The 12,209-nt window shown below is 44.3% G+C and overlaps 1 protein-coding gene across 1 annotated transcript in view; it reads left to right on the top strand.

Moving 5' to 3' along the window:
* The window catches only part of ADARB2 (adenosine deaminase RNA specific B2 (inactive)), a 105,569-nt gene that overhangs the window by 68,112 nt on the left and 25,248 nt on the right, over window positions 1-12,209 (top strand). The window contains exon 6 of the mRNA XM_066332756.1: window positions 3,415-3,566. Within this exon, the coding sequence (XP_066188853.1) occupies window positions 3,415-3,566 (152 nt within the window). The remainder of the gene's footprint in view (window positions 1-3,414; window positions 3,567-12,209) is intronic.

Here is a 12,209-nt window from a genome sequence, read left to right as displayed (position 1 = left end):
CTTTTCTTGGAAAAGTGTTCCAGAATGGGAACTTTATCCTCTCTAAGAAGCAAGAGTGACAAATACTTCAAAAGGAAACTTTCTTTCAACAATTCATTGTCTAGAGCTTGAGTTAAATAAAAGCTAAAAGCACAACTAAAACCTGTCAGCTGCTAACCAGTCTGATTAAAACCCTTAGCCCTCCCAGATTTCATTTTTATGACAACCATAATCCTCCAGTTCTCCAGACTTTCACGAAAGAGATGAGAAGTAAGACATAAATTTTCTGATGTTCAAAAGAAGGACAAGAAAGACCTTTTGAGAAGCTTTTTCTAAGAATCCCCAGCAAAAAGCACACAAATATGACAGTCTGATTCTGTTGCAACGGTAGTAGGAAAATTGACATAATTTTCATTGGTATTATTTATACCAACTGGCCAATTGGGAAGAAAAGAAAATACAGCTCTTCTTTTTTAAAGAGAAATAAAGTTAATAGAGTATCCTTAAAATAAATCAGCACCGTAGTAGGCTTGCTGCTGTAGTGCACCCTTCAGGTGCCAGGGAGATGATTTTACCAGAAGGTAAGCTCTTTCAGCAAGTCAGATGCAAACCACTAATTATTTTACACATGAAAAGCAAGGGATAGTCTTAATCCAGTCCAGGTAAGTTATTTTTTCAGGAAAATCAGCTGCTTGTCACCCATCTACTAAGCCAACTGTTAGTTTCTCTAGGATGCTCTCTTATAGTATGTAGTACTAGAAACTACATACATTTACATACTAAAAACAACTCCTCTGCTTGTCAGACTTTGTTTCATCAAAATGCTTATTATATATTTAACTGTAGGCACGTGCTTAAGTATCTTCTTGAAGTCAGCTCAAAACATGGGCATGTGTTATACTGAATAATGAACTTAAGCAAAAGACTAGAATTTGGCACATTCTTAAATGTTCCTCTTAAATGTGTTTCAAATCCCAGCTCCCACAGAAATTCATAACAGGCAAAGGTTTAGGGATGAATTCTGCCCTTTTAGCCACTGCCAGCATACAGAAATGGCACTTTAATGACACCCCCTGAATGAATGGGATCTGTAGGCTCACTGTGGGCTCCTCTCTCCATTGCTTTGTGCACTGTATGTCTGTGCAAAGGACATTGTAAAGAAGAGCTACTGCAAAGTCATCTTCCCTCTCACAGTTCAAAACGCCTGTCCCAGAGGCAAGGCACAAAGGTACTGGTGCTAGAGTAGAGGTCACTTTGCAGAAGTGCATCTCATGCTTTACCTGGGCCATTTTTAAAAGATCTCTGGGTCTCCCTAGGTTTCATAAACACCAAACATCCCATGCACAAGAATTTATTAAGCCATGGCAGGTGGTGTTGCAACCCAAACTCTTCTCCAACAAAACTCACTGAGTTTTGTTATGAAGCCTTCAGCCGCAGTGCAAGAATGAACCTCAGTTCAGATGAGTTCAGATCCTAAAAAACCATCCCAAAGGCAGGTCAGGACCCTGTGTGATATGAAGAACCTCAGCCTACTGGAGGAGAGAGTCAAGCTGTCTTGCCCTCCAGCCCTGCCAGCTATTTTTAGGGTAGCTGTCTATCACCCAGACTGGCAGCCACACTGGCCACAGACCCTTGTTGGTGTTCATGAACAGGTAAGAGAGCAAGGTTAATCAGTGAAAAACAATGACCAGTGAAAACAACAGGATGGAAGCTGAACTCCTGAAATCCAGGCCAAAGCATGATTGTTCAAACCCGACATAGCAACTGTCTCCAAGTACTGTTAGCTACCCCCCCACACTCTGGTGTGATTTAATGTAATAAGAGCAGGCATTTGGACTGCACAGCTTTGTGTTCTCCCAGCTGATTTTGCAGTGAATTATTTAAAACTACCTGCAATTGCTCTAAAGTCCAAGCAGCAGGACTTACAGAGATTGTATTATTTCAGAGGCTTGTATCAGGGCGATAATATAATTAGTGCAGTTGGGAAATTCCACCACAGCCAGCAGAAAATGAAGGAGCTGCATGTGGCAGCCCCAGCTCGGCAGCCAGTGTGGCTCCCTGTCCCTGACAGGCGAGCTAATGTGCCTGTAAATTCCTCCTGACAGCAAACGCATCCTGGCATCAAAAAATGACAAAACACCCAAACCATGGAAGAGTGACAGCCAAACAGCTTCAATAGCACAGAGGCTGCACTGGGAGAAAACAGGCAGAGGCAGCTTGGATGAAAGCCAAGGACTCGCTCAAAGGCTGAGTAAAAAGCACCCCTGCTTGCACTATCAGGAGCCAGAAAGACAGGCAGAAATGGCCTTGGTTAATGGGCTGTCCTGTAGTGAATTAAACGGGTGGGATTCCACCTTATTAACAGCATCCCAGGAAAATCATTACCTGCAGGTGCTGTTCTGTTCAGAGATATTCCTCCAAAAAAGACTGTTGAGTTTTTGAGGGAAGGACCAGGCCATCAGAGGGAAAGGAGTCTCATCATAATTTCACCAATCACATTTTCACCTTCAAAATTCTAAGCGTGACCATCTCTCAAACACACATATTAGAGACAGCTGTCTGTCAGAGAAATCACCCATATCTTCCCAAATGGAACTCATTGGAGGAACTGCACAGCAGCAGAGCCTTAATGCTGTGCTGCTGCTGCAAACGGCAGCACTGGGAGGGTTTGGCCTCCCGGGCAGCTGTTGCTAATGGAATTTGTGCACTGCATCCCCATCTAGCTGCTGAACCACTGCAAAGATAAAAGCTTCACCTCAATAAGCATTTTTTTCAACTCAGCTGAGGAAAGCCCGCACAAGTTTTTGTCCACCCTTCTTAAGATGGCTTCTGATTTCCAAAAATGCCAAGTGACCAAGAGGACCCTGCCACCGCTTGTAGGTGGCTCTGGTTGAATGGGGGGAAAAAAGCGACACCTGGGGAGCAGGGAGAGCTGGCAGTGGTCATAAAATTTGGGTGCCTCGTTAGAGGTCCTTTTCAGTGGAGCTTATGAACACACATCTCAGCTGTGGTGATTGATGTTAATGGGATTCTAACACGTGCCTAGGCACTGTGATCAGCAGAGCTGATGTGTTCACATGAGAGCCTAAGAGAACTCATTTTTTCATGCACCAGAACCACTTTAAAATCAGTGGGTTTATGCATCCGTGCATGTGAGGAAGGAGAGTTATCCTTCAAAAATCCACATTTTATCATTAGAATATATCTTAGGTAAGCAAGCCAAAAGCCCTTTGGCAGCTTTGACCTCCTTCACACGCATTCTTCACCTGAAGAAGCTTATCGCTCTTCCCTTGTTGTCATTAGGCAAAACACACGATGCCGAGTGCTAATAAAAACAAACAAGCAGAGGGGGAAAAGGAGAGACAGAGAGAGAGCATAGAAATGTTTCTGATTTGGCATGTAACAAATGACCTGGAACCTCTTTTGTGATCATAGCAAACGGCGGGAAGACTGGGAGCGATCAATCTTCGTGCGGTTAAAAGAAGGAGGCTACAGGCTGCGGGAGAACGTCCTGTTCCACCTGTACGTGAGCACCTCTCCCTGCGGGGACGCGCGCCTCCACTCCCCCTACGAGATCACCACCGACTGTAAGGAAACGCCTGCCCGCTCCTTTCCCTGCTTTGTGTGCGCTTTGTCTCTTTCTGTTGCTTTGTTTAAGAGCCTTCTTGCTCTCTTTGCTGGCGGAAAGCCTTTATGCTCGAGAGCAAAAGCACGACAGGCTTTAGGGAGTGTGTGTCTGTGTGTGTAACTTGTGCTCTGTCCCGTGTGCTGGGGGAAGGTGTGCGGGGGAAATCAGAGCTGGCCAAGGCAGCTCCCCACGCCTGGGGTTCCGTGGCTCTGCTGGGGAATACATCCCTGCGTTTCCTGCTTGGTACATACAACCCTAAACGCAAATAAGTGTTTTGGAGAGCATCCCCATGATCAAAGAGATCCTTGAAGCCACAGCCAGAGGCTGGACCCGAGGATCAGTGCTCTAACTGGAGATGCATAGACTCTTCTCAGGGTTCACGGAGTACATATGGGTAGAAGGGCTGCATTTTAACTAAAATCTTCACTCCAGCCATAGCTGGAGTCTGAAGTAGAGCACTGATATGATATATGATACAGCACATTTGTAGTGTTGATTGTTCATCAGACTCTCTCCAAATATCTCCTGCACTTGCAGCAAATAATGGCAAGACCCTTATGGAAAGGGTCCTTCCAAAGCCATCCTGCCTATGTCACATATACTGCATGGTCACTGCAGGGCAGGTGGGTTTGTTGGAGTCACCCTTAGAGTCCCTGGAACCATACCAATGGTATGCAAGGAAACACATGACCTTCCAGGGATTTCTTCTCTAGAGCTGATCCTGCAAATGAGATAGATCAGGTCTTGAGCCAGTGTGTGCCACCAAGAGACCTGCAAAGCTGATTGTCCATGGTGACAAATCCCATCTCCACCACGACCCAGCACTGGCACCTCATCACTCCCCAAACATGCATGTCCCAGTCCTTACCCTGCCATGGCAGAGGCATGTCCTTGTTGCTTCCCCACTGCACCAGCTTTGTCCCTGCCTAGCCACATGGATGCCCCCAGCAAGGGGCAGGGGATCCAGAGATCTGTGGCTTGTTATCACATGCCTGTCACCCCATGATCCAATGTACAAGGCACAAAATACTCTCTTATCTCTGCCCCAGCTACTGCTCCTCATACATGTCTTTTACAGTGCTGCAAAGCCCGTAGTGCTGGCTGCCAAATGTACACATAATGAGAAATATTCCTTGCCCTGACTACCTTGTGAGGCAAGCAACACAAAAGAATGGATGGAGGAGGAAGCGTAGGCATGGGAATGTAAAATTAATCATCCAAGGTCACACAACGACCTCACTTCCTCACAGGCAAATCCATCAGATGGTAGTTTCACTCCTTTGTGCTTTCTTATTTGTATAAGTTATTTATTAATGATTAGGTATTATTCTGCCCAGACTAGATGGTTTTTTTTTCACATGTGAAACAGCAGCTTGCTGGGGCAAGAAAGCAGAATGCACCTATTCAGGAAGGAAATGTGGTCCTTGTCTGACATGATTTCTGCCTTGTGTCAGCATAGTTTATAAAACGAACAAAAGCAAGTAAATGCTTAAAACTCAAAATCAGATCAACAAACTCCTGACGTTAACAAAATGATAAGACATAGTATCATCTTAAATTAAAATTAAAAAAGGGAGTGCTTATGAATAAAGAAAAACAACAATGATCTTTGGCCTCCCACTGTATAGGTGTGTAAAGAGATATCTAAAAAGGCCTTATGTTTGGTTAAAGGCACTCATGTTTTCCAGAAAGCAGGTTTCCTGGGGCACTCCTTAGCTGACTTCACAATTGGAAGCACCAAAATCTGTAATTATTTTTAAAATGTAGTCCGTTCTTAAGAGCATCCAAAGGCTGTCCAGGCTGGATTCTGCTCTTCTTGGCATGAGGAAGTCAGTGCTTTGGGCAGCTGACAGCCCGTGCTGCCAGCTGAACCCAGCCCTGGAGGTGAACCCTGCCTGGTTCATGGATTTCTTCAAAGACCAGATAAATCTCCCAGCTAATGAGGGAATGCTTCTGTAGATAACAAGATATACAAGCAGCTGTGTTTAAAAATATATAGTCACACAGTACATGACACAGACAGTAAACTTGTAGATAATCATGAAAATAATTTTCCTGTTGGGTATTACACCAATTATTCTCCCAAGCAGAAGCTGAGGCAGAAAGGTCTGTGTGGTTTAGCCAAGGTTACACAGTGATTCAGTAACAGGACCTGAAGAGATGCTACACCTGGCTCATAATTCACTCTTTTAAACAGATCCCTCTACCTTTGTCCTGTGCTCTGAAAATAATTTAGCACTGTGTAGAAAGCCATGTTGCCAAAAGCTGTCCTTCAGTGAGATAAGCATTTCCTTTCAGCTCACGTTATCCCAGAGACATCTGGGAAGATAAGTATTTTATAATGTTTATCATTCAGATCTTCTCTTTCCTTTTTTTTTTTTTTTTCCTAAAGAAATAACCTTTCTTTCATCCAGTAATGACAAGAAACTCCAGATGAATGCTGTTTCATTTCTTAAACAACAAAGAAACCTCTCCTAGAGCTAGCACAAGCCATCAAACGTTACTGATTATTCTCCAAAGATGCATTAACATTTAAAAACGATGTCTCACCATGTGGTTCCTGGTTTTGAGAAGGAATATGATAAGCCTTTATCAATATAGGGAGTGAGTAAAATACACTTCTCAAATCTCCTTCCAAAAATTTCCTATTATCCACCGTGTCTTTCCAGCACCCTCAGGGAGGCCTCACATTTCCTTCTTATGAGCTTTGTTCTGCTAAGGGAGGATGTAAGCTGGCTTACTTCTTACTGGATAGAGCAGAGTACCAAGTTTGTGACAAGTGTGAAAATCTGACAGCTGCAATGCAGAGGAGAGGTCCAGGGAGCCCACACCCATGCCAGCTTCATGCAAGAAAGTAAGAGATTAGGGACAAAGAGATAAAATTGTACTTTAATTTGAAGAAATTACCTTCTTGAATCAGAGGTAAGCTGACTTGTTTGTCGATAACATCCTTAGGCAGGTCTAAAAGAGAGACAAAATCCAGTTGGACTCGGCTGCTTTGAGCTGGGGAGGGGTTTTCTAACTTTTTTTGTGCCTGTAGGTCACGAGGTTTACAGGGAGTGAAGTCAGAGCTTTGGAAGAAGGTAGAATCTGAGAGAGAAGGGGAAGAGGCAAGAGCAGCTGAGAGCAGGAGAGGAGACCAGCCAGGGTCAGTGGCGTTGCAGGAATATGAGACTGGGAAATGCCACAGGGGTTTCAGATGCTTTATATGGGTTTGTCCTGGCTCATTCTCTCCCAAGACCCTTTCCATCCTTTTTTCAAAGTCAGCCTCAAGGTTGTAGCACAGCTATTTGACAAAAAGGCAGCATGTTCCCAGTGTCCTCACAACTCTGCTCCTTCACAGATGCAGCTTCTTCCCCTCCTTCAGTTCAGTGCTGCAGGTCAGGGAGCCTGGGACATCTCCCTTTCTGGTGCCTTCTGCCTCCATGTGCACCTGAGTCAGGGATGCCTGGATTTCTGAGCTCTCCCAAGGGCAGTGTCACAGCATCAATTAACATGGGTTTCCTGCAGGGCCTAAGGGGGCTGCAGTTCCCCACTCTGGCACACACACTCTGGCTCCTGAGGTGGAGCCCTGGGGGCAGCTCACCCTCTAGTATCTGTTGCATATTTTGCACTTTCTCCTAAATCTAGGACAAACCACAGAACAATCAAGCCCTTGATTTGCTAGAGCACCATCCTAGCTAATTTAGTGCTTCTTGACTCTTTGTTTTTTTTTTTGTTTTTTTTTTTTTGTTTGTTTTTTTGTTTTTTTTTTTTTAAGTCTCTTGGAAAGCAAAATGAATTGCTAAAAAGTCCTCTACTTCCCCACTCCTCCTTCCCTGGCAGTACTTTACCTCATTGTCCATCTTTTTTCTAGGGATGTGCTCTCTCTTTTTCACTACATGGATCACCAAAGAGACAAACAGAATCTGCCCCAGGGCTTGTGTCAGTTCTTCTCCCCTGGGCTGCTTTTCTATCTCTCACTAACGTGCTGTATTGCCTTGTGCCATTGACTCCTTGATAGCCCAGCTCCTATTTTATCCCACACTTCCTTTAGGTCTGAAACACACCATTGCATCTGCTCCACATGGGGTTTTTCTCCTGCTTGTCTATTAACCTACAGCTGTGCTGAAGCTCTCATGCACACACATTTGACAGAACTCTCATCTAAGCAGGGCTCGCTTGCAACCACGTGAGCCAGATCATTGCCCTGGTAGGTGATGTGATGAGGAGAAGATGTGCACTGCAGTTTGCAGAGTTGGGGAACCGAAGAATAGCCAGGAAGAAACATTTGTGCTCTCGATTTCAAGTGTGCTTTCACTGGGCAGACCTGTGCTTTCCCTGCTCGTGATTCTGACTGCTGGATTTTACATTCCATTCTCAGAATAAAAAACACTCTGTTGACCCCCAAATCCAAGGCTGAAGAGGTGTCCTGCTCACACCAGTAACTCAGCCCTCTGTGTTCAGATGGGGCTGACCCAGGTTGCCTCATTCCCAAAGCAGATCCCTGAAAGTCATGTCCTGAGCAGACTGGCTGGAGAAGGCCAGATTCACACAGAGACACTCTAAGGAGTCTGATGAGCTCCTAAAACTTTTGTGAAAGTCTCAGCCCCAGAGCTCAGCATTCAGTGTCCTGCAGGGAGTTATCAGGATGGAAATACAATGAGGATGCTTATGGCAGTAACTGGGTTAGAATCATTGCCAAAATCATTGGGTTTGGTGAACATTTCTGGATGTGCAAGGGGAAGAAATCTCTGCCTTCCTTTTGCCAATCCCATGTTTGGTTAAATGGACAAATTTTATTCTTGTAAGTAGATGGTAAGAGTGCTTCAAGAAGAACCACCTAAGTAACTCAGTGATCTGGAAAAGAAATTAGCTATCTGGAACTAGAAGAAAATTCAGGTTCTAATAAAGTGATAGACTTCCCAGTACAAAAACTGAGGATAACCATGGGTCATCCCTTGGACTTGGACACTATTTTTCTGTTCCCATTGCACAAGTGTTCCCATGTATCGCATCCCTCTGTCACAGCTGCTGGCCTGATGCAGTTTGGGAAACCATCTTGGAGATTCGTAGCTATTTGGTGCATGGAGCAGCTTCCTCCTAGGCTATATAGTTGATTTTATGCTGATGAATGGCCCATCTGTGGAACTGGGATGAAGGTGCATTATTTTCCTATTTTTCGTGTGACTGAGCAGAACAATACCTTGGGGGATCTCAGAACAAAATTATCGTAGAGAACCATGCCCAGAAGTAACAGGAAAGTAAAAAAATGCATACACCACTGTAGGCTGTAGTGCTGAATACTGCCTCAGGAGAAATAATCCTAGAACTGGATGAATTATTGTGGTCAGCCCAGATTGCTTTGTCATATAAAGGATGCTGCAGAAATTGCAGATACAGCAAGAGGCTCTTGCATTACTTCACAGGCTAGGGAATTAGTATTAAAGAAGGTGGAAGGAAATTGTCCTTTCACTTCATTAAGAGTGAACTGGGTTTATCCAAAATATTTGGGTTCAGGTACAAGCACAGCACCCTTTATCAGCCTCCTTTGAGGTCACATTCCATGGTAGCCATGGACCCTTCTGCTTGTGCCACTGACCCAGCCTCAATTTACCAAAGTCAACAAAGAGGAAATGCAGCAGCTTTCTACAGCTGACTGGGGTCTGGTCTGTCAGGGATCTTGTGTCCCTGCTCAGGCCTGTTAGCAGGCACTAGGTTTATATGTAATTGCCCTGTTTTCTATCTTGATCTTCTCAGGTTGCTGAAATGCTCTTTCAGTGTGACTGCTTTCACTCAAGTTAGCTTGGCAGGGAAAACATGGTCAGAGGACAGTTCCCTCTTAATTCTCTCCTTCACTTACACACTTCACCCATGGCTGGAGCAGAGGTGAAGTGTGCTCCTGGTCAGGATGGGCAAAGATGACAGCAGAGCCCAGCCCAGCTCTAGGGGTCCTCGGTACCACAAGCACTGCAGGTCTGAGCAGTGATCTGATTTAGCTCAGGGCTTTCCAAGTGTGGAAGTGGAGCTGCAGACAGTTCAAAGATTTCTTTCCAGCATCTAAAACAAATCCATGCTGGCACTGTGGGGGAGCATTCTTCTTCTGGGGAGGGTGGGCAAAGGGATTTCAGGAGAAGAAAGTGTGGCTGAGAGGAATCAGTGGGATCCTGGGACAGGAGAACCACAGTGAGGATGGGAAGGTTTGAGGGAGAGTGGGTCTGTGATGTTCAGCTGTGATGGGGAAGTGGGTGAGAGACAGCAACATAAAGCCTGTGAGGGGTGAGGAAACTCTCAGGATGAGTGAAGCCCCTCTGCTTCTTCCAATGCACAACACCCACACAGGACCTGCAGGCACAGGTTGGAGCCATCCCCAGTGCTGCAAGAAGCTTTTCCTCCCCCAGCCTCTCCTACTCACTCTCTGCTCATCCCAGGCTGCAGGGAAGGGAAAGAATGGAAAAGGGAGGAAAAACTCCTGTCAGAGGTACCAGCATGGAGACAGTGAGTGGCCCGAGCCCTTTGCTGTGAACCCTGAGCCCTTCTGAAGGCACCTGAGGGAAAAGCTGCAGCAGCAGCTGTTGCATCTTGATGCTCAGGTGGTCTCTCAGGCAGAGCAGCAGTGCCAGAGTCTGCAAATATATGGTGCACATGTCTGGAAATCCCATCACTTTTGGTAACCCAAAGGAGAGGTCTGATTCCTTACATGTCATGCTAAACCTTTTGCCAGTCCCAAAGGTCAGTTCTAGCCCCTAAACCTACCAGAGAAGCCTTCCATGCTTAGGAGAGCTGTGACAGAACTCACGGTTATACCGTTGGTATTATCAAAAGAGGCTCTCATTTCACTCCATTGGGGTCCTGAAGCTTTCACTACAATTAATCAAACTGTAAAAGTTTGCTGTTGTTTTATATTCCGTTATTAGTCACCACCAGCCTGGGTAGTTAGGTTCTTAGTGAAGTTTTGCTAAAACTGGCTGGTGAATAACGACTTCACTTCATAAACAGTTTTCAGGTCTCAAAGTAGTGACTGGCTGGAAAAAAAATCAAAACCTGTCAGGCAAAATTTAAAAGAAAATAATTGTGTGAAACTGGGATCACATCTTACATATCTCATATCTTCTGGTCATCAGTAACAAGGGGTAGAAAAACCCTGTTTCATTTCCTCCCATGCCAAGTTCAGGGTAAGCTTTTTCATTCAAGGCCATTTAGAATCAAATAAAAACTTGAATCTCTGTCTCCCAAGTCCTGGATCAGTGAATTCCCTCTCAGCTGAGCTAGACAGCTCTCTTTTTTAACTCTCCATTTTAAAACTTTGTCAGAACTGACACATCATGAGAAAACTCTTTGCCTTTGACAATGCATTAAAAAATGTCCCAATTCCTTCTCCTTCTGATATGCTTGGCTGCTTTTGCTCATTTGAGTTTTGTTGTTTCAGAGGGAGTTTAAAGTAGAAAATAAGATTTTTAGAAGTATATGTCAGTGCAGTGTGTGTCTATCCAGGAAAAGAGAAAGAATACGCTGAAAAACTGTGGATTGCTCAGAGCCAGCATTGGCCACAGCTTTGAAAAGCTTTCATGTAAAGCAAAATGTGTTTGTTAGGATTCAGGAAAACAGGTTTCCACAGCTATAATCAGATTCTAATTTTAACAGAATGCTTGAATCGCCAAAGGGCATTGCACTGTATTTATTGATTCTGCTTTGTTATGGGTTTTGCTGCTTTGTAAAACACTGCATTTGGATGCAATGTTCAGATGTGATAAAAAGGCTACATTAATCAGCAAAAGACCATGCCTGAGAAGTTTTCAGAATAGCAGTAGAAAATTTCACCAAGAAAAGCTCCTTGTCCCCAGATTAATCCAGCCCAAGGAATGGTGGTGTCTCCAAAGCCCTCTGCAGCAGGGAAAGGGAGACCACATGCTCCTGGACATTCCCCCATTCCACCCCAACAGCCCATAACCTACTATAGATTTGCACCTAAAGAAGGCACAGACTTTTTGAGTGGAAAATATCAAACCATCATTGGGAAAAATCTCTGTAGGTGAAAACTACACCCACTCAGATTTAATTTAGTCTAATTTCCCACTGAGTGGGAATTACAGGTAAAACTTATAAGCTGAGTTTTAGAAAACTTATCAGGCAGCTCCAGGTCCAGTTAAGATCTTCATGGGACTTCTGGAAGTCTTTAGACTTCTGGGGAGTTTCTTAGAGTCTAAGGAGAGAAATCTGAAGGCATCTGTATAAGTAGCAAACAGTTTAATTCTTACCATGATCCCGCAAGCTGCCTTCTCTAACCAATCTGGGGCAACTCACATCACTCTGGTAACTTCTATTTCTATATCTATAAGATAGGAATAAAAGGGATCCAGCAATCACAACTCTGAGAAAGCGTAGTTCATGCTGAGAGTAGAATACTACAATGGAGAACATTGTATATTCTATGCACTACCATAAAATTATTCAGAATAATTTCGTAACTTTAATCCCCAGATTTTTTAGGCCAACAGGAATCATTTTCTGGTGATCAAGATTTATTTTTTTCAGCCAAAGACCATAGGACTCCAGAGCTCCAGAAGCTGAATTAGAATATATCTGGTGATGCATCAGGAACCACAGCCTCTCTAGACAGACC

The sequence above is a fragment of the Sylvia atricapilla genome, chromosome 1 (assembly GCF_009819655.1).
Source record: "Sylvia atricapilla isolate bSylAtr1 chromosome 1, bSylAtr1.pri, whole genome shotgun sequence".
In the NCBI taxonomy this organism is placed as follows: Eukaryota; Metazoa; Chordata; class Aves; order Passeriformes; family Sylviidae; genus Sylvia; species Sylvia atricapilla.
Note: the sequence above shows the minus strand (reverse complement) of the source record. Positions and strands in the feature narration are given on the sequence as shown.